Source organism: Myodes glareolus, chromosome 14, assembly GCF_982192425.1.
Source record: "Myodes glareolus chromosome 14, mMyoGla1.1, whole genome shotgun sequence".
In the NCBI taxonomy this organism is placed as follows: domain Eukaryota; kingdom Metazoa; phylum Chordata; class Mammalia; order Rodentia; family Cricetidae; genus Myodes; species Myodes glareolus.
This window is the reverse complement of record NC_142039.1, coordinates 16,699,973-16,718,668: the sequence shown is the minus strand read 5'-3', so window position 1 is coordinate 16,718,668 and position 18,696 is coordinate 16,699,973. Positions and strand designations below refer to the sequence as shown.

Below are 18,696 nucleotides of genomic sequence, written 5' to 3'. Positions count from 1 at the left end.
TAAAAATTGCATTGAGTTCGTTTTGTATTGGCCATCTACTGCTGGACATGGGCCATATCCAGAGGTGTGGTTTGTATACCCTACTCCATGAGACTCCATTGGAGAAAACACATTTTTCTTTTCAGTTGGAGACGGCTTCTTGGTTAGGGATGGAAGCTCATGCCCACGTCTCCTCGCAGCACTGGAGTCCTGTCCGGCTTGGGCCTCTGCAGACCCTGTGCGCACTGCCAGTCTCCGCGGGTTCTTCTGTGTTCTTACACTCTTTCTGCTTCCTCTCCCTGCCCTCTGCATAGCTCTCTGAGCCCTGAGGGGTTTAAATATGATAGCCTCTCCTACGTCTCCTAGTGTTGGGGACTTACACATATGTTCTGCTCATACTGCAACAGATGATGACTACGAGAAGCCAGACATCCCCAGAGTGGGAAGAAAAGATGGAAAGTAAGGGAGGGAGAGGAAGAGGAAGAGAGGAAGAGGTAGAGGGCAGGGAAGAGGAGAGAAAGAGGGAGAGAGGCTAGACAGAAGGATACAGATGTGTGGGTGCTTGTTTCAGACTGGCTATTGCCTGCCCTAAGAAATCATTACATAAAAATTGGCTCCAAAATGTTCCAGCACTAACATAGCTAACATTAGCTCACTGTTCTCCAAGCAAAGGCGTAGCTGTGTATTCATCCTCTTGGTTTCCTACTTTGAATCGACGGCACCCTTACCCTCTGCCCTAAGATGGGCTATCTTCCTTGACAATCTTTGGTCAGAGGCCACTAGAGATAAGACTCACAAACTCTTCAGCCTGCTGCTCGCTCATTGTCCTTGGCATTGACTCTGGGTCAGCAGTGTGCTAGCCGATTGGTGCAGACAGCTCTGGAGTTCGATCAGGCTTCTGCAGCTCCAGAACTGAACCTTGACAGATAAGACCTTCTCCGGGCAAGGAGAAGGTGGCACAGGCTTGTGATCTAAGCACCCAGGAGGCTGAGGCAGGAGGATCATGAGTTTGAGTCCAGATGGGGCTATACAGTGAGTTCAGAGCAGCCTGCATACATAGGAAGATAGTGTATCAAAACAGAATAAAGCACCTAGAACAAACAAAAAAGCAAGCTGAGGGTAACGGGGTGAGTAGTGGCAGGAGAAGAGAGTAAGGATGGTTCATCTGAACTCCCCGGCACTCAGATGTGGGACACAGCACACAGCATTTCCTTTCCCAGGTGCCATTCAGCTTTGACCTTGGCTGGAGTTCTCTGAGCACTGCCTGTGCCTTCCTGTTCTTCAGCACCCTGTAGAAGTCTGTAGTTCTGTTGCCTCCTAGGACAGTGAGGTTTCAACCCCGTTGCTTGACAGGGTGATCCAAGTGACAGATGGGTGGTTACATTCACAAGTCTTTTCACCCGGAGGGTGTCCGATTCATAAGTGTCCAATTCACGTGGAGGGGAGGTACTACCTGTCTCTTGGCACCTGGCAATTTCTTAGCTCCAGGCCTGGCATCTAGATGATGCGGCTTTTCTGAATTTTTCCTCAATGCATCTATTCGTGTCCTTGCCTAAGGATTCACCTTAATCTACACTCCACTCACCCAAACAACTTGCTGTGGTCTCCTAACATAAGGCTTTGCCTCTATCTCCCATCCCAGCCTGGTTAAAAGTCCCCCCTCCATTCTATTTATCTCAGGCACAGCACAGGTGCTGCTGCACCCCATTCTGAATACCCGGGGAGGAGCTTCTGTCTGTAGAAACAAGGCTCTCGTTCTCTTCTTCTTCGTTCTTGTTCTTCTTCTTCTTCTTCTTCTTGTTCTTGTTCTTCTTCTTCCTCTTCCTCTTCTTCTTCTTTTTCTTTTCCTTTTTTTTCGAGACAGGGTTACTTACACGAGTAGGCCTGGGGAGCAGAAATGGCTCAAAAAGCAACTAAATCACCAAGGCCCGCCCAGCTTGGGTGACAGCTCACAAAAGTTGGAAAATCTGGAGCCACAGGCAGCTCAATAGTTTTGAGAGTATCCTTTCGAGGTGGCTCAGTTGGTCTAAATCTCTTCCTGGCAGTTCTGTCTGAGAGACTGCAGCTGGCTCTGCTTATCCCTGCAGGAGAGGCCTAATGAATCTGGTCGTTTTCAAGGACTTCCTGGAGCCATTTCTGTTGTTTACCTCTCTGCTGAAGGAGCTCCCTTGCAGGATGGAATGTTTTGATGTCAGAGGAGACTGTTAAGCAAAAACGGGGTGTGTACCTTGTATATGCATGTGTGTGTCATGTACATGCATGAGTGGGGCGCTCATGCACAAATGCCAAAGGAGGGTCTTTAGTGCTGTGGTTTGGCACTCCCCCTTATCCCTTTAAACCAGGGTCTCTCACTAAACTGGGAGCTAGGCTGATGGACTGCAAGTGCTATCCATCTTCCCGTCTCTGCCCCTTACAGGGCTAGGGTTGCAGGTGCATATGAAGCCACGCCAGCTTTTCTGTGGGTGCTGGGGATCCGAACTGAAGCCCTTAAGTACAGCAAGCACCCTTCCCCACTGAGCTATTTCGTCTGCCTCTCTTTTAGTTTTTACGAGATAGAGTTTGATGTAGTTCAAGGTGGCCTAGCGCTCACGGTGCAGCCGCAGCTGACCTTGACCTTCTGGTCTTCATGCCTCCGCCTCCCGTGTGCTGGCATTACAGGTGTGCGCCCCCACACTTGGCTGAGCTTTAGCTTTAAGAATGGAAAGTGCCAACAGTGGCGCATGTGTTGTCTGCTGAATGGATATAGGATAGCAGCATGCAGACACACGGTGAAATTGTATGCACCAGCCCCCACCCCTGAGTCCAGTGGTGTCGTTTGTTTCAACATGGATGGAACAAAGGTTGTTAAGTGAAATAAGTCAGGTGCAGAAAGACAAGTGCCATCTGTTCTCATTCATATAGAGTCTCAACCATTGATCCCACAGAAGGAGAGAATAGGGTTACCAGGGGCTACGAAGGCAGTGAGAAGCTGAATGACAAATAGCAAAACGGAGCTAGGTGGGAGGAATAGCTTCAAGAGTTCTCTCCTGCACAGAGGGACTGTAGTTCACAATGATTTACTATCTGTCTCAAAAGAAGCAGAAGACTTTGAAAGTCCCCAGCACAAAGAAATACTAATTACCCCAATTTGATGATTACACCATGAATGCATGTATCTAGTTACCACCCATCCACTATAAATGTATGTAATTGTGTGTCAACTAACAGTAAGGCTGTACAGCCAAATGTATACATTTAATAATGTGATGCTGTGCGTGAATGGTGACCAAACAATGTAATACATTGTTACATTGTATTACATGTTACATGTGTTACATGTAATACATGTGCTAGTTACTGGTAAGTTAGTGACATCATAAGACAAGTTTGTCTTTATGCCTTTAAAAGGAAAACTGTGATCTCAAAGAAGGCTTATGTCTGTCCTTATTTTCTGTCCCCTTCCTTCCTGCTCCCCCTTCTCCCTCCTCTCTCCCTCTTCCCATCCTCCCTCCTTTCCTTCTCTCCCCTCCCCCTTCTCTTTCCTCCTTCCCTTCTTTCTTTCCTTCTTCTCCCTCTTCTCCTCCTTGTTTTCCTTCAGGATACAGCTGTGCTCAGCCTCATGTTATGCTGCTCAGCCTAAAACTCACCTTCCACTGCCCCAGCCTCTCTTCAGCTGGGACCAAAAATACATGTCTCCGTGCCTCATTAAAAATAGTATAAAAAGCTTGCTGGGGGGCTGGAGAGATGGCTCAGAGGGTAAGAGCATTGCCTGCTCTTCCAAAGGTCCTGAGTTCAATTCCCAGCAACCACATGGTGGCTCACAACCATCTGTAATGGGGTCTGGTGCCCTCTTCTGGTCTGCAGGCACACAGACAGACAGAATATTGTACACATAATAAATAAATAAATAAATAAATATTTTTAAAAAAAAGCTTGCTGGGCGGTAGTGGTGCACGCCTTTAATCCCAGCACTCGGGAGGCAGAGACAGGCGGATGTCTGTGAGTTCGAGGTCAGCCTGGTCTACAAGTTCTAGTTCCAGGATAGGCTCCAAAAGCTTCAGAGAAACCCTGTCTCAATATCTCTATATCTCTATATCTATCTATCTATCTATCTATCTATCTATCTATCTATCTATCCCAAATCAGAAAGGAAAATACTAATAATTTTGACAATATTGATTTAAAAACTATTCAACCCACATAAAAAGACAAACACAGACTAGAAGTCATTATTTGTACTGTTGCTGTGCTGTTGAATCACCAATGAAAAAAGCAACACTCTCCAGAATATGTAAAGAACTCTACAAGTAAAAAAAAAAGAAAATAGAAAAAAATGGCAAAATGTAAGTAGGGAGTTTATAGAAGAGGACAACTGAACTGCATGCTTGAAAAGATGTTCAACCTCACCATAACCCAGGGAATGCAATATAAAATAAGATGCCTGTTTTATATTTAGCACATTGGCAAACATAAAAGGTTTAGTGAGACTTATTTATTTGTTTATTAGTATGTGTGGCAATGGCAAGCCTGCTGAGGCCAAAGAACAACTTGCAGGCATCTGCCTTCTCCTTCCAACATCTGAATGGGAGACCCAAGCCCCAGAAAATCCCTGATCCGTAGTCCCTACACAGATCCTGTATGGCTCGGCTCCAAGCCAGAGAGAAGAAAGACACCCTAAAAATGGGACCAGAGTTGGAAAGAGACAATTTGTCCCTGAACCAAGAGCCAGAGAAGAGTCCCCAGACCCTGAAACTAGGGCCAAAAGAATGGACTAAACTCTTAGGTTCAAAGCATGCCAAAATTAGGGTCAAAAAGGTAAAAAAGAACCAAAGAAAGAAGCACAATTTGGCCCCTGAATCAGAGTCATCTCTTTCCCCGCACCCCAAACCAGTCAGTCCCAGAGCAAGGAAAACTAACCAATCACTGAGCCCCTTAGAGGCTTGGCATTCCCCTCAGACCTGGATAGTGCCTCACATCATAAGGGGCAGCCAATCCCAAGCCTGGAAGTCTGGAATTTTCCTCACCTTCCACTAGGGGGCAGCCAATCCCAAGCCCAGAGGCTTGAAATTCCCTAACCCTTTTCCCTGTATAACCCCCACACACCCTGCTCACAGCTTAGTATCCCTCTCCTGTTGCTGCTGCCCCTTTGGATGGACAGAGGGACCCGAGTTAACACGCAATAAAGACTCTTTGTTTTTGCATCGGAGTTGGTCTTGTGGTGGTGATTCAGGTTCCAGGTTTCCGGCGTAACATGGACTCCAGTGATTGAACTTGGATCATCAAATTTAGTGGCAAGTACTTTTGCTGGAAGCATGGGGGAGCTTGGTTCTCTCCTCTTAGCTGCTTTATTACTTCTGTGTATTATGTGGGTATGAGTGTATCTGCATGTGTGCTCACGCCTGCACCTGTGGAGGCCAGAAAAGGACACTGGGTCTTGCTCTGTCACTCCTCAACCTTATTCCTTTGAGACAGAGTCTCCCCTTGAACCTGGAGCCAGGCTGGCCAGGATGTTGTCTGGTAAAGGTGAAGCTATACACACCCTCTCACCCATCAGTGGCTCTTCTGGGTGGATGCATGCACAAAAGGGTGTGTGCAATATATAAAAATGAGAAATACAGTTCCATCGAGAAGAGTGTGTGTCTATAATTCCTGCACTCGGTAGGCTGAGACAGGGAGGCCTTGTCTCACAAAAAAGAGAGAGAAAGAGATGGAGTGTGGGGGTTCACTGTTGCTGGCCTCTTCTGGCAGCAAGGACAAGGTTTCTGGAGGCTGAGGAGACATGCATTCTTCCCTGGGGCCTTCAGTAAAGTGCTGTCTACATCTTGAATTTAACCCTGTCTCTGTCTCATGTTATCTGTTACTACAGTGTGTGTGCACAAGAGATAGATAGATAGATAGATAGATAGATAGATAGATAGATAGATAGCTATCCTGTCACAAAAATATAAGGTGGAGTATAGACTCCTGGCGCTCACTGGCCAGGCAGCATAGCCTAATTGGCAGCTAGAGTCTAGTCCAATAAGAAACCTTGTCTAACAAACAAGGGGGACAGTTCCTGAAGAATGATGGCTGAGATTCATCTCTGCCCCCACCCACCACGCATGCACACACACACAGACACAGACACACACACACACACATACACACACACGCATTTACAGGAGTCTACCTGTTCCTATCCTGCCAGAGCTGGGATTACGGTTGAGGGCCACCATTCTTAGTTTTTGTTGTTTGTTTCTTTGTGGGCGGGGGTGTTGAGACAGGATTTCTCTGTGTAGTCCTGGCTGTCCTGGAACTCATTCTGTAGATCAAGTTGGCCTTAAACTCACAGAGATCCACCTGCCTTTGTCTCCCAAGTGCTGAGATTAAAGGTGTGCACCACCACCATCACCCAGCTGTTGTTTTTAATGTGGGTTCTTGGAACAGAACTCAGGTCCTTGTGGATTTTTTCTTTTTAGATTTATTTATTTGTTGTATATACAACGTTCTGCCTGCATCTATGCCTGGAGGCCAGAAGAGGGCACCCATAAAATTTTTTGTTGTATCATCAGATGGCTGTGAGCCACCATGTGGTTGCAGTGAACTGAACTCAGGACCTCTGGAAGAGCAGTCAGTGCTCTTAACTGCTGAGCCAACTCTCCAGTCCCTCCTTGTGGGTTTTGAAGCAAGAATTTCATGGACTGAGCTACCTGCCTAATTCTGCTAGTGCGGTGTTTCTGAGCAAGTTTTACCGATATCTCTGGAGGATGTGTGTGTGTGTGTGTGTGTGTGTGTGTGTGTGTGTGTGTATAAAACTGTCCAGGACCCTTGCTTCATCTTTCTGTCCTTGAAAAGCTACCTGGAATATTCACCTTAAAGGAGGGGAGAGTTCTTTGGGATCAGTTTCTGATGTTTCCATCCGTGGGTGCTTGGCCCTGTGGCTTTGGGCAGTGCATCATGACTGTGAGCTTGGAGGAGCAAAGCTGCCTAACCCATGGCATCTGGGAAGGAGAGAGGGGGGGGAAGAGAAGTGGGGGACGGGCTCAGGGCTACATGTCCTCCTCAAGGACAATTCTTGAGAAGGTTCCATTGCCACCCAGGAGGGCCACAGATGGAGCACCAGGTGTTTATCATCTGTCATTTGCTATCCAAACCCCACCAACTAGATCTTAGGGCCCATCCTTTCACCATGACTTTCAAAGGTCGATCCCTTGATGGTAGTAATGTGTTGTAAGGAGACCACTTGTTTGTTCCCAGCTGCCCAGACACCCGAAGTAACACACAGAAACTGTATTAATTAAATCACTGCTTGGCCTATTAACTTTAGCTTCTTGTTGGCTAGGTCTTACATACTAAACTAGCCCATCTCCATTTATCTCTGTATCACCACAGGGCTGTGGCTTACTGGCAAGGTTCCAGCTCGTCTGTTCCAAGTGTGGCTACATAGCGTCTTCCTGACTCTGCTTTCTTTCTCCCAGCATTCGGTTAAGTCCTCCCCCATCCCCACCTAGCTCTGTTCTGCCCTGCTACAGGCTCAAAGCAGTTTCTTTATCCATTAACCAATAAAAGCAACACATAGACAGAAGGACTTCCCACATCAGTAGTGGCAGAAGTGCAAGCCTTTAATTCCAGCACTTGGGAAGCAGAAGCAGGTGAATCTGAATTTGGGGTTAGCCTATTCTACAGAGTGAGTTAAGGATACACAGAGAAACTCAGTCTGGAAAAACAAAGACAGAAAGGCCAGTCCCTAGATACTCTGTATCTGTTCCCCACTCCTATCCCCGGAACCCTAGATACTCTGTATCTGTTCCCCACTCCTATCCCCGGAACCTGATGGGGACGCACATTTGGGGGCCTACTGCACCTGACCTGTTGACTGACACTGGGGAGGAACAATCTGTGCTTTGGTGACCCTTCTAGGGGCATTTTGGTGCACAATCTAGTCTGGGAACCTCTGCTCTGGTGTGATCAAAGAAACACTGCCACCTTCAGGCACCCAAACACAAGGATCTGGGTGTCTCAACCAAAGGTTGTTGCGGGGTTCCCAAAACAAAGGAAATTCTCTGCAGATTCTTACATGCTGCTCTTTCATCAGGGCCATAGATGCCACCTAGGGACAGCCCAGGTCTCTTTGACAGCTTCTGTGGGCACTCCTAAAACTGCCTACGTTGGGCAACATTCTATATAGCATGAATTCTAATTGTTCTTAATAAAAACCTGGAGTTAGATATTAGGGGTGAAAAGTGAGAGCTCAGAGAAGCAGTGCAGTCAGTTACCCCAGAGACTTTTAACCTCTACCAAGTCCTCAGACAAAAGGGCGATCCTGTCCGCAGACTGCGTGCTCAGACTGACTGCATCTCCAGATTGCATCTGTCTTCACCAAACCTCAGACTGCATCTGAGTTCCTGTCTTCTCCCGCCTTATATTCCTCTCTGCCCAGCCATATCCCTTCCTGTCTCACCTCCCTAGTGCTGGGAGATTTAAGGTGTGAGCCACAACCACCTGGCCTCTAGTGGCTTAGCTCTGTACTCTGATCTTGAGGCAAGCTTTATTTGTTAGAACACAAACAAAATATCATTACAGTTATATACATCACCCTAGTGATAGAGATCAGTCTTCCTTACAGGTACTTGGAGGATGACAACCATGAGTATCATCCTTAGGAATGCCATCCTTCTCACTTGAGGCAGGTTCTCTAACTGGTCCAGAGCTCACTAATTAGACTAGATGGACTGTCCACCAAACTTTAGAACTTGCCTGTTTCTGCTTTGCCAGCGCTGGGATTACTAGTGTGTGCCACCATGCTCATCAATTTATGTGGGTTTGGGGAGCAAACCTATACCTTACATGCTTGCCCAGTAAGCTATTTACTGAGCCATCTCTCTAGTCTCCATAGCTTGACTTTAACATCCCTAAAGACATGACTTTCCTTTCTTCCTGCCCCTCTGTTTATGTAAGAATCAGGAAATTCATACAGCACTTCAACACATTCTGTCTCTGGGGCTATGCATTATTTTTCTCTTTTCTGTCTGGAACGGCCTCTCAATTCCACTGCCCCACCCGTATCTCTTCAAATTAGTCTCAAACGCCATTTCCTCCCTCTTTAGCCAGAAACCACTGCAGAGTCCGATCTGCTTCTGGAAACTTCCATCTGTCTGTCACACTCTGCCTTGTTCCAGTTGTTTATCTATGTCTTCCTAGGCTAGGGATCTTTTATTCAAGCATCGTAGACAAGATGATTCCTCTAACAATGCAAAGCATCTTCTAATGCAATGCAAGGCTATAAAAATGTATTATTCAGAAGTGTGATGATGTGGTGTTTGTCCTTCGGTGGCTGGAAGGAGCAAGACACGTAGCTATATACGAGGTGACAGCTGCTGTCACCGCTTAGAATCACTGTGGCCTGAAAACAGTTCTGCTAGTGAAGAAATGCAGGAAGGAGAGGTGGGACACGTCTACAGGAAGAAGTCACTGCAGGAGCTACTGAGGACACCATGAAAGACACAATGTGGAGACCAATCAGTGTCTTCCTCTCCTCGTGTAAGTGGCAGTGACAGAAACATGAGGGGGGTAAGGACAGAAGGACAGAGCTGGGGAGGTGACTTAGTAAATGTCTGCATTACAAGCATAGGAATTGAGTTGGATCCCCAAAATCTATGTAAGAATGTCAGGCATGGTGGCAGAAGCTTGAAATCCTAGTACTAGGTAGGCCAGGATCCCTGGACCTCACTGGCCAGCCAGCCTAGCAGAATCTAGCAAGCTCTGGGTGAAAATGAGAGAGCCCATCTAAAAACCAAACCAAACCAAACCAAAACAAAACAAAAAAACCAAGGTGGGGGCTGGACACTCAGGAGGGAGAGGCAGGTTAATATCTGTGCATTTGAAGTCAGCCTGGTCTACAAAGCAAGTTCCAGGACAAGCAGGGCTCCTACGATGAAGAACTCTGTCTAGAAACAAAGTAAAAACAAACCACCCAACCAACAAATAAAAAATGAACAAACAAAAAACCCGAAACAAACAAACAAAGCCAACCAGGTGGGCAGTGAGGTTGACCTCTGGCTTCTCCATGCAGGCACACAAATGCCAGGGCACCCACGTATGTCTACACCTAATGTTTACAAGACCCAGGGATAAGTTTGCAGGAGCCAGGCTCAAAGAGTGGGGTTATAAGCAGCTCTGACTGACAGCAATGGAGCCTTGGCCAGGGGTCGTCACTACTCCAAGGTTATTTGAGAGATGACTCAAAGTCTGTGAGTCTGAGAACTAAGGCAATGCCCACCTTTCAGGGTCTCTACCGATAACTCCGCGTGGAATTCGAGACTTGGTTGTTACACGCACTTCCTCGTCATTTGTGACATTTAGAGTGGCGATTTTCACTCTGGGGATTGCTGCTGTATTTCAAAGAGATTTACCTCCATTTCCTTAAAGAGTCTGTGCATTTATTCATTAACATTAATCTAGCTGAGCTCTGAATTACAATTTTCCTCCCAGCGTGTCTGGCTCAATGTCTCACTCTGGCCAGCAGACGGCAGCATAACCCAGTGGTCTGAGTCAGGATACGCGCTGCTGGAGTCTGCGGTAGACAGAGCAGTCACTTCTCGTTTCTGTGCGTATTCCCATCCCCCACCCCTCCGCCTTCTATAACCTGCAATGCGGGGAAGGGAAGGGAAGGTAGGAAGAGGGAGAGGAGAGAAGAAGGGAGGGAGGGAGGGGGTGGGGGAACGAGCGAGCTGTTAATTGCTGACTGCCTTCAAGACATTAAATGCAGTGGGTGTTCCAGGCATCGCTGTGGAACTGCAGCTGCATGCAATGCTATTGTACAGCTGCGCTCTGATCTGGCCGGAAAATCTGAAAAGCTCAGCGCTTTTCCTGAGCTGGTCTTGTTCGCATTCTTGCTGAAAGTCTAGCCATGTGTACACACAGAAGAGATAAAATCGAAAGCTAGGAAAATAAGTCTTGCAGGAGGCCAGTATACAGAGTAAAAGAAACAGGACAGCTGGGGGAATGTCACATGCCTTTAATTCCAGCACTTGGAAGGCAGAGGCAGGAGGATCTCTATGAGTTTGAGACCAGCCTGATCTACAGAGCAAAAAACCCTGCCTCAAACAAACAAACAAACAAACAACAACAACAACAAAAACAGAAAGAAGGAAGAAAAGAAAGAAAGAAAGAAACGTGACAAACTTTCCACTGGCACAGAAACCTAGAAAAGCAAGAATTTTTCTGGGGATTTCTGATTTGTTTTGTTTAAAGCACCGAAAATTGAACCTAGTTCTGCCATTGCTCTATGTTCCCAGGCCTCTTTTAAATCATGTAGTCTAGCCTCAGACTCACTGTGTAGCCTAGGCAGGCCTTGAACTTGGACCTCACCTATCCTAACCTTCAGAGTACCCAGGTTACAGGCCTGTGCATGGGGCTCAGCTTCCATGCCTGTATCACAATCGTACTGCTCTAAAACCAAAGAATCGCTCTAACATTTGAATACACTGTTACCATCATTTGGTGCAAACACGGTATGCTGCTCTCTCTTACAAGAGGAATGGGCGGTTTGATGTCTTTGCCGATCTCTCCACTTTCCAACAGTAGAAATGCGTACACAGGAAGCACATCAGTCAACCTCTCCCACAGCTACGTGGCCTCAGAGTGGGGCTCTCACCGATTTGAGGTGGCACCTTTGGAATTGGACTGATTGTGGTGGAACCAGCTTGCTGAGTTAGTTGATCAGTATGAAAAGGTGCCTGGCACAGGGAGGACATTTGATAACTATTTGATATCTGATTACTGGTTAGATGTTTGGGAACAACTATGACTTTAGGGATTGAGGGATTTTTCACTCAGAAAGAGAAATTACTTCTACATGAGGATCAGAAAATGAAGAGTAAAAAGGAAAGAAAATAGAAAGGAGAGAAGGAAAGAAATGTTTCAATTTATATCACATAAAATCCTTTACCAGTGTGAAACATTGGAGACTAATAGTAGTTTTTACTTTATACATACATTATCTAATAAAAATTTGTAACCAGCTCCTATAAATAATGACAGATATTTATAGTAATTAACCCCAGTTTTTCTGTTTAGTGTTTGAAATCCTATTGGGGTACAACTGCCCCTACAACTGTGCCTGGCAGCCTTGCTACATTGTAACAACAAGGCTGCATAGCCCAGCCACCCAGCCACACAGCACACTGCCCCACAGCGCTCAGCTTGGGGTCAAGGCTGACTCCTTCTCATGAAATGTTTAAGGAAACAAGGAAAACATACACCTACGTTATGGCCCTATCTCTAAAGTCCTGGAAGTGATCACAATATCAAAGTCAAAGAAGTCATGATTTGAGTCTGTCCCATACATCAGTGTCAGTCTAAGTCAGGACAAAAGCACAACACACAATACACAGACATACAGGACAATGAACAGGAAGGACAATGGCGCCAAACCAAACCAAAGACACAGCTTCAAGCTGTTTAGCAGGTGTGACCCGCCCCTCAATCGAAGAGAGACTGCTCTCTACACAGAACTGACATCGCTACCTGTGTGTCTTACCACAGAACCGAGAGACCGCTACCCGCGTGTCTCACCAGGTACCCGCCTGTCACCAGACTGAAGCACCCTCTGCAGAAAGGCCCTGGGGACCTCTCCTCCAGGAGCCCCACCTGTGATCTTTTCGCGGGTCCGCATTTTACTTTTTATTTTTACCATTAAGAGAAGTACCTAATGGCACCTGGGATGTTACAGGGCCCTGCTTGACCCACATGTGGCGTGGATTACATCGTTCACATATGACTTCGTTAAGCCTTTGTGCGCATGCGAGAACCCTGTTATCTGCATAAGACGTAGCCATGTCCAGCCCCTGTGCACATGCACTTGGCAGCTTTTAAAAGCTGGATGTGTCATCTTCCTCCCCCCCCCTCTGTCTCTCTCTCTCTCTCTGTCTCTCTGCACACTGACACCTCCAGGCCTGTACACGCCACCTCTAATCAAGTCCTAAGAGGGATTGTTGCCTGTTCCCTGTTTCCTTCTCACTTGCGCCAGGTAATATCAAATATCACCACTGAAAAATAGTCAAAAAGGAGGAAAAAATAAAATTCACACAAATGAAAAAGTAGCAAATATTTTCTAAAATACATTTAACACAAAACCTAGTTAGAAATATATATCCCCCCCCCTCACCCCGGGACTTCATCACCGGTTGTATTGACCTGTGTTCAAATTCGGTCTCTCTAAAAACGGGGATTCTTTTATTCTGTCCCCATCTCCACAACTCTGTTTTAATCGGTCAGAAACAACTTCTTCTTCTGAACTGGAATCTTTATTCCAGTTCTCCCCGAGTATAGCAAACGCGGTGCACAGCTTCATCCTGAGACCTTGCAGTCTCCAGATGATGGTGAATTTGCATCTGGGGAGATCTGTCCCCCTAAACGGGCTGCAGGCTTTGCTCTAAATAAATAGCGGCGGAGATGAGTGCAGCTCGAGCTTAGAATTAATGTTCTTGCTTTCTTAAGACAAGGTTCACCAGCCCTGGTCCCTTTTCAATCCTAATGAGTATTCGTCCTGGCTCTTGAGAGTTTCCAGTCATTGACACTCACCACCCAGACTTCTAGAATCACAGAGGAAGGATCAAGGACTCCCAGGTGAGTTACAAAGACTGGGGAGACCTCTCTTGGCTTCCTGAAAACAACCTCTTAAGAAAAAAGAAAAAAAAAATTGAAGTGTGAGCCAGGAGCAGAGAGATAATAATCTAGCAACCCTTTCCAAGGAGGGGCAGCTCAGACCCCTCCTCTGAGAGACTGGGCGGGAACAAGCCATCGTCCGGCTCCGCCCTCCAGCCCCTGTGACCAATTAGAGCCTCCCATGCCGAGCACGCACCCTATAGGAGAGGCCGAAGGAGGAGCGCTTCTCTTTAAGAAGGCGACCAAACCCTGGGGACATGGACCCAGAGCTGGAGAGCCACAGCCTTCTATACTTCATCACTATGTCCCTGCAGGTAAGCCAGATCTGGGAAGGGTTTGCAGGAGCAATTCTCCGAGAAGGAGCGCACTGATGGGGTGAGAGGAGGCATGGCAGCTTTGGGGCAGGGCGGGGGCAAGTGGAGCTCTCAGGAGCGCCCAACTGTGACCCTGCAGTCAGTCCCCACACCTGCCTAAGTGTCTTGCTTTTTCAGTGTTGACTACACCGCGCCATCTGTTGACAAGGACCCAGGTTCCCATAGCAACCCCTCTGGGCTCCAGGGATGGTTTAAATTACCCAGACCTGAAAAATTGACAAGCTTCCCTCTTCCATCTCTCTCTGAACAACTCAGGGAAGCAGGTGACATCCACAGGGGTCTCAAGTCCCCTTGCTCTTGGAACCTTCAGAGGTTCTCATAGGCAAGTGTTTTGTTGAATAGCATGACTAGTTACTCTATGAAGTATAACCTACCGTCTTATTGATAGAAGTGAAGAGAATAAATATGAATAAATTAAAAACCAGGAGAGCCTTCCCCTAGTAGACAGCCACATGGTAGGTTTTTTTCTTATATCTTTTTTTTCCATTTGTGTCTGATTATATGTGAATGTATGTGAGCATTACACATTCGTGATTTGCTTCTCATGTAGCAGTTATATTAGAAACACTTCCTTACGACGTCACCTTGTAAGATGCACATTGTTAATGCTTTACATATTCTATCATGAGTATAGCCAACTTCTTTAACTATTTCTTCAGGCAAGATGATATCACGACTGAATGACATACCCTAGAGACATTAAGGTTTGCATCTCCCTCTTAGTTAGACTGTGGCATGTTTCTCTCTCTCTCTCTCTCTCTCTCTCTCTCTCTCTCTCTCTTTCTCTCTCTCTGTGTGTGTGTGAGAGAGAAAGAGAGAGAGAGAGAGAGAGAGAGAGAGAGAGAGAGAGAGAGAGTTTTCAGTTATCATCTTAGATTAGAGGAGAGAGGCCAGGTGCCTTCTGGCAAACTTAGTTATGTGAGTTCCATCCTTGGAACCCTGTAGTTGACAGAGAAGTGACTGTTGTAATTGTTCCCTAAGCTGCACCATGCCATGGGACCTGTGCATCTGCACTCACACAACAGCAAACATAGAATAAATAAAAGTGAGGAGAGAGCTGGTTGGATGAGCCACATAGGCAGCATTTAAAGCAGCAGTAGTAAGGATATCTTTTTGTTGTTGTTTTGTTTTGTTCAAGGCCATCCTGGCTGTCCTGAAACTTTCTAAGTAAGATACTTTACCTAGCTGGGTGTGGTGGTGGCATGCACCTTTAATCCCAACACTTGGGAGGCCGAGGCAGGTGGGTGTCAGCGAGTTCAAGCCTATTCTTGTCTACAAATCAAGATCCAGGACAACCAGGAGTGTTACACAGTAACCCTGTCTCCAAAAACAAAAACAAAAAAGAAGGAAAAAAAATTCTAGTTTTAAAACACGTGCTTACTTGATATCAGCATCAGTATGATCAAAGAATGCTTGAATTATAGTCACTGCAATTGTTTGTGCTTGAATAAAGTATTACAGATGAAATTTTGTTAAAACATATGCTTATTATTTCAATTTGAAATCCTTACCAATGTAATAATATAACCAAAAAATACAGTAAGTTCTGGTGGAGAGGGGTAGTCAAAGTCAGGTGTAGCAGTACACACTTCTACTCCCAGCACTCAGGACTTGGAGACAGAAGGATCGGGAATCAACATTCATCCTTCGCTGCTCAGCAGATTTAAAGCTATACTATACTAATGAGGCTCTGTCTCAGACAAAAACACACCAAAACAAGAAATAATTCGAGGATAAAAGAAAGATGAAGGCAGGTGGGAAGTCCATTTAAGAAATAAAGGGGCTTTGGCTTGTGTGATTCAGTTGGTAGGGCAGTTAGTATTCAGGAGGTCCCAAGAATCACTGGCCACCACTAGAAAAACTGAAGTATGGGGATCTATTAAGCCTGGATGTTCTGGGATAGCCTGGACAACATAGTTAACCTTAATACACACACACACACACACACACACACACACACACACACACACGCAGGTCTTTACTGTTAGTTCATTTGCACACTGAGAGAACGGGAGGTAAGGACTTGTTACAAAGATTATACCCAGGAAAACCTGGCAGGAACTAAAGATGTGGTATTTTTATAACTTGTACTGGGTCTGAAATTATCTCAAAAATCAAAATTTAAAATTGGAATAAAAGTAAACAATATATTGAAAAGCCAACAACTAGTAGCTGGTTAGCATATTCAAACCTCTTCTGTCTTTAAAATGGAAGTGGAAGAAGACAGACATTATGTCCCTCCTGGGTGCTGTTAGTGGCTCTCTAGTGGAAGGAACAGTCATGGTAAATTCACTATTGTTCTGGAAGGGAAAACACAGATGGAATTCCCAATTCAGTTATAATCTCCCAATTTTATATGTAAATCGTAATATAGATCTTTTGTTTATTTTATTTTATTTAGCTCAGGCTAGCCTCAACCTTTGGCTGATCCCACTGCCTCAGCTTCTCTGCTGCTAGGATTCCAGGTGTTGCTTCCACACGTGGCGGGACAGTCACCTTACTCAGACATGTTTCCTTGCTAGGCGATGGCGCTAAAGAGTGGACTGGGTGCTGTATCTTTTCTGGGTAGGAGAAGCAGCTCAGTGGTAAGGAGCTTGCCCGAGGCCCTAGGTTTGATTCCTACACAGCACAAAAAGTGTTGGAGCAGGAGGGGAAGGGTGATGTTTACACTCAGTAGACACATACACACAACACACACACACACACACACACACACACACACACACACACACACACACACTCTAGTGTGAATCAGATAACTGAGGGATTTATCTTCCTAATGCAGTCCTTCATCAAGGAAGGCTTGCTCAAAGGGATTTACCAGGCTGATATGTGAGCTGACTGTTCTGTTCAGTCTCTACAGAAAGTGAAGGAAGGAAACTGTGAGCACCTTCAGAGGCTGTCTTCAGAGGGATGAGCTTTGAATGGAAGGATGCAGAGGCCCCAGGTCATTCTTTGAGATGGTTTCTGTGCCCATTATGGGTATCATCCCAGCCACAGGAAGGGTGGGAACAATGGCCTTGGAGCACACTCGTGAACAGGACGGGGCATTGTTCGCAAGTGAGAGGAAGATTACAAGGATACACATCAATAAGGATGCGGGACACCCACTTAGCCAAAACAAAGACGCCTGCCACAAGGAGCCCAGTTCCCAGGGCACAGAAACATAGGGAAGGTGGCATTCCTTTTTCCCAGAATGCTTTGGAATTCACTGCGAACAGATAAACATAAAGATGTGTCAACTGTGATAATATTCTGATCCATCCTCCAGGGATCTAATAATGGTCTGTGGTCAGGTTTTTGACATCAATCAGCAGACGGGGTGAATAGCTGTGCCTGCCCTTTATTGTGGTTGTACAGGGAACAAGCTGATGTGATTGATCCAATCCTTTATGCTCGACCCTGGTGACGTCTGTCTGGATGGCCAGGACCGCCTTTGCCAGCTCTTGTCTTCACACTGGACACCTGGGCACCCTTACCCAAAAGTCATTGCAAGCACCGGCCTCTGAGGCAGGCTCCTCGGATGTGTTTCCCTGTAGCTATCATCTGGCTCTGTGGTCACACCAATGGCTGCTAACCAACTTTTGTCTTTGTGAAGTGATTTCTCTTCAGCATTTGTTATAGAGGGAGGGAGGAGAGAGAAGAGATGGGAGGAGTGGGAGAGATTGCAAAAGAAATTATTCCTCGGGATAAGACACATATGCCACACATCCCAGAGTAAGCTAGACAACTTTACTGAAAGACAGTTGACATGAGACTTACAATAAAAAATTAGATTTTATGTGTATGTCTTGCTTGCAGGTGTGTATACACACCACATATGCACCTTTTGTGTGTCCTTGTCTTTTGTACTAGGCTGATTTTGACCAGGCCACACAAGACGTGAGGAAGCTGAAAAGCAGACCGGAAGATGAAGAACTCAAAGAAATCTACGGGCTCTACAAACAGTCCATCATCGGAGACATCAACATTGGTGGTACCTGATGCTTGTTTTAGACAAATAAATGTACTTGTTCACAGTGTTTGTAGAAGTGCACAGTGAAAAGTAACATTGCAACTCTCTCCTCCTCTTCGCAGCATGTCCAGTAATGTTAGATATGAAAGGCAAGGCCAAGTGGGAAGCGTGGAGCCTCAAAAAAGGTTTTTAACTCTTAAATAAGTTAACACAAACCTTCTTAACCTCTGTCCACACGAGTCAGTAAGATAACGTGTTTGTATCTCTCTAGGGTTGTCGAAGGAAGATGCAATGAGGGCCTATATTTCTAACGCAAGAGAGCTGATCGAGAAATATGGAATTTAGAATTTGACAGGGGAGACAGATCTCCTTTGAAAGCCTTCATAATAGGAACGTGGTGTGTAGGGGGAAATGCATTGACAACTGTATAAATCATGTGTATTTTCCTATTAGCATGGATTCTAATACTTTAGACTATGTCAACATAATTACCTAATTTTGCTTGCTTGTACAAGGTGATTTACAAAAATCATTTTGTAGTCTGCATATAAACTTTAATAAATATATTTTCTTTTTGCACTTATGTCTGTATATGGGTGTTCATATGTTTGTGTTACACATTATGTATGTATGTATGCATGGGAGGTCAGAGAATAACCTTGGCTGTTTTTTCTAAGATATGGTATTTGCTTCCTGTGAGGCAGGGTCTCTCCTTGCTTGGAGCTCAACAAGTATGCTAGACTGACTGCCCCAGAGATCCTC

The 18,696-nt window shown here is 45.8% G+C and overlaps 1 protein-coding gene across 2 annotated transcripts; it reads left to right on the top strand.

Annotated features, from left to right (window-relative positions):
• The first annotated feature begins 13,789 nt into the window (after positions 1 to 13,789).
• Positions 13,790 to 18,517, top strand: Acbd7 (acyl-CoA binding domain containing 7). Of its 2 annotated transcripts, none has more exons than XM_087896677.1 (4): positions 13,790 to 13,919; positions 17,835 to 17,952; positions 18,057 to 18,119; positions 18,206 to 18,517. In XM_087896677.1, exons 1-4 carry the CDS (start codon positions 13,863 to 13,865, stop codon positions 18,277 to 18,279), a joined length of 312 nt encoding a protein of 103 aa, XP_087752803.1. In that variant the 5' UTR covers positions 13,790 to 13,862; the 3' UTR covers positions 18,280 to 18,517. The 2 variants fall into 2 exon arrangements, with proteins under 2 accessions (XP_087752803.1, XP_048317017.3); XM_048461060.3 differs by having other exon boundaries at positions 17,835 to 17,955.
• The last annotated feature ends 179 nt before the right edge of the window (positions 18,518 to 18,696 follow it).

Excerpts from the sequence above, each read along its gene's own strand:
- Acbd7 (XM_048461060.3), top strand. The coding sequence starts at position 13,863 with ATGGACCCAGAGCTGGAGAGCCACAGCCTTCTATACTTCATCACTATG. Across the intron at positions 13,920-17,834 it reads TCATCACTATGTCCCTGCAG|GCTGATTTTGACCAGGCCAC; the intron begins GTAAGCCAGATC and ends CTTTTGTACTAG. Across the intron at positions 17,956-18,056 it reads CGGAGACATCAACATTGGTG|CATGTCCAGTAATGTTAGAT; the intron begins GTACCTGATGCT and ends TCCTCTTCGCAG.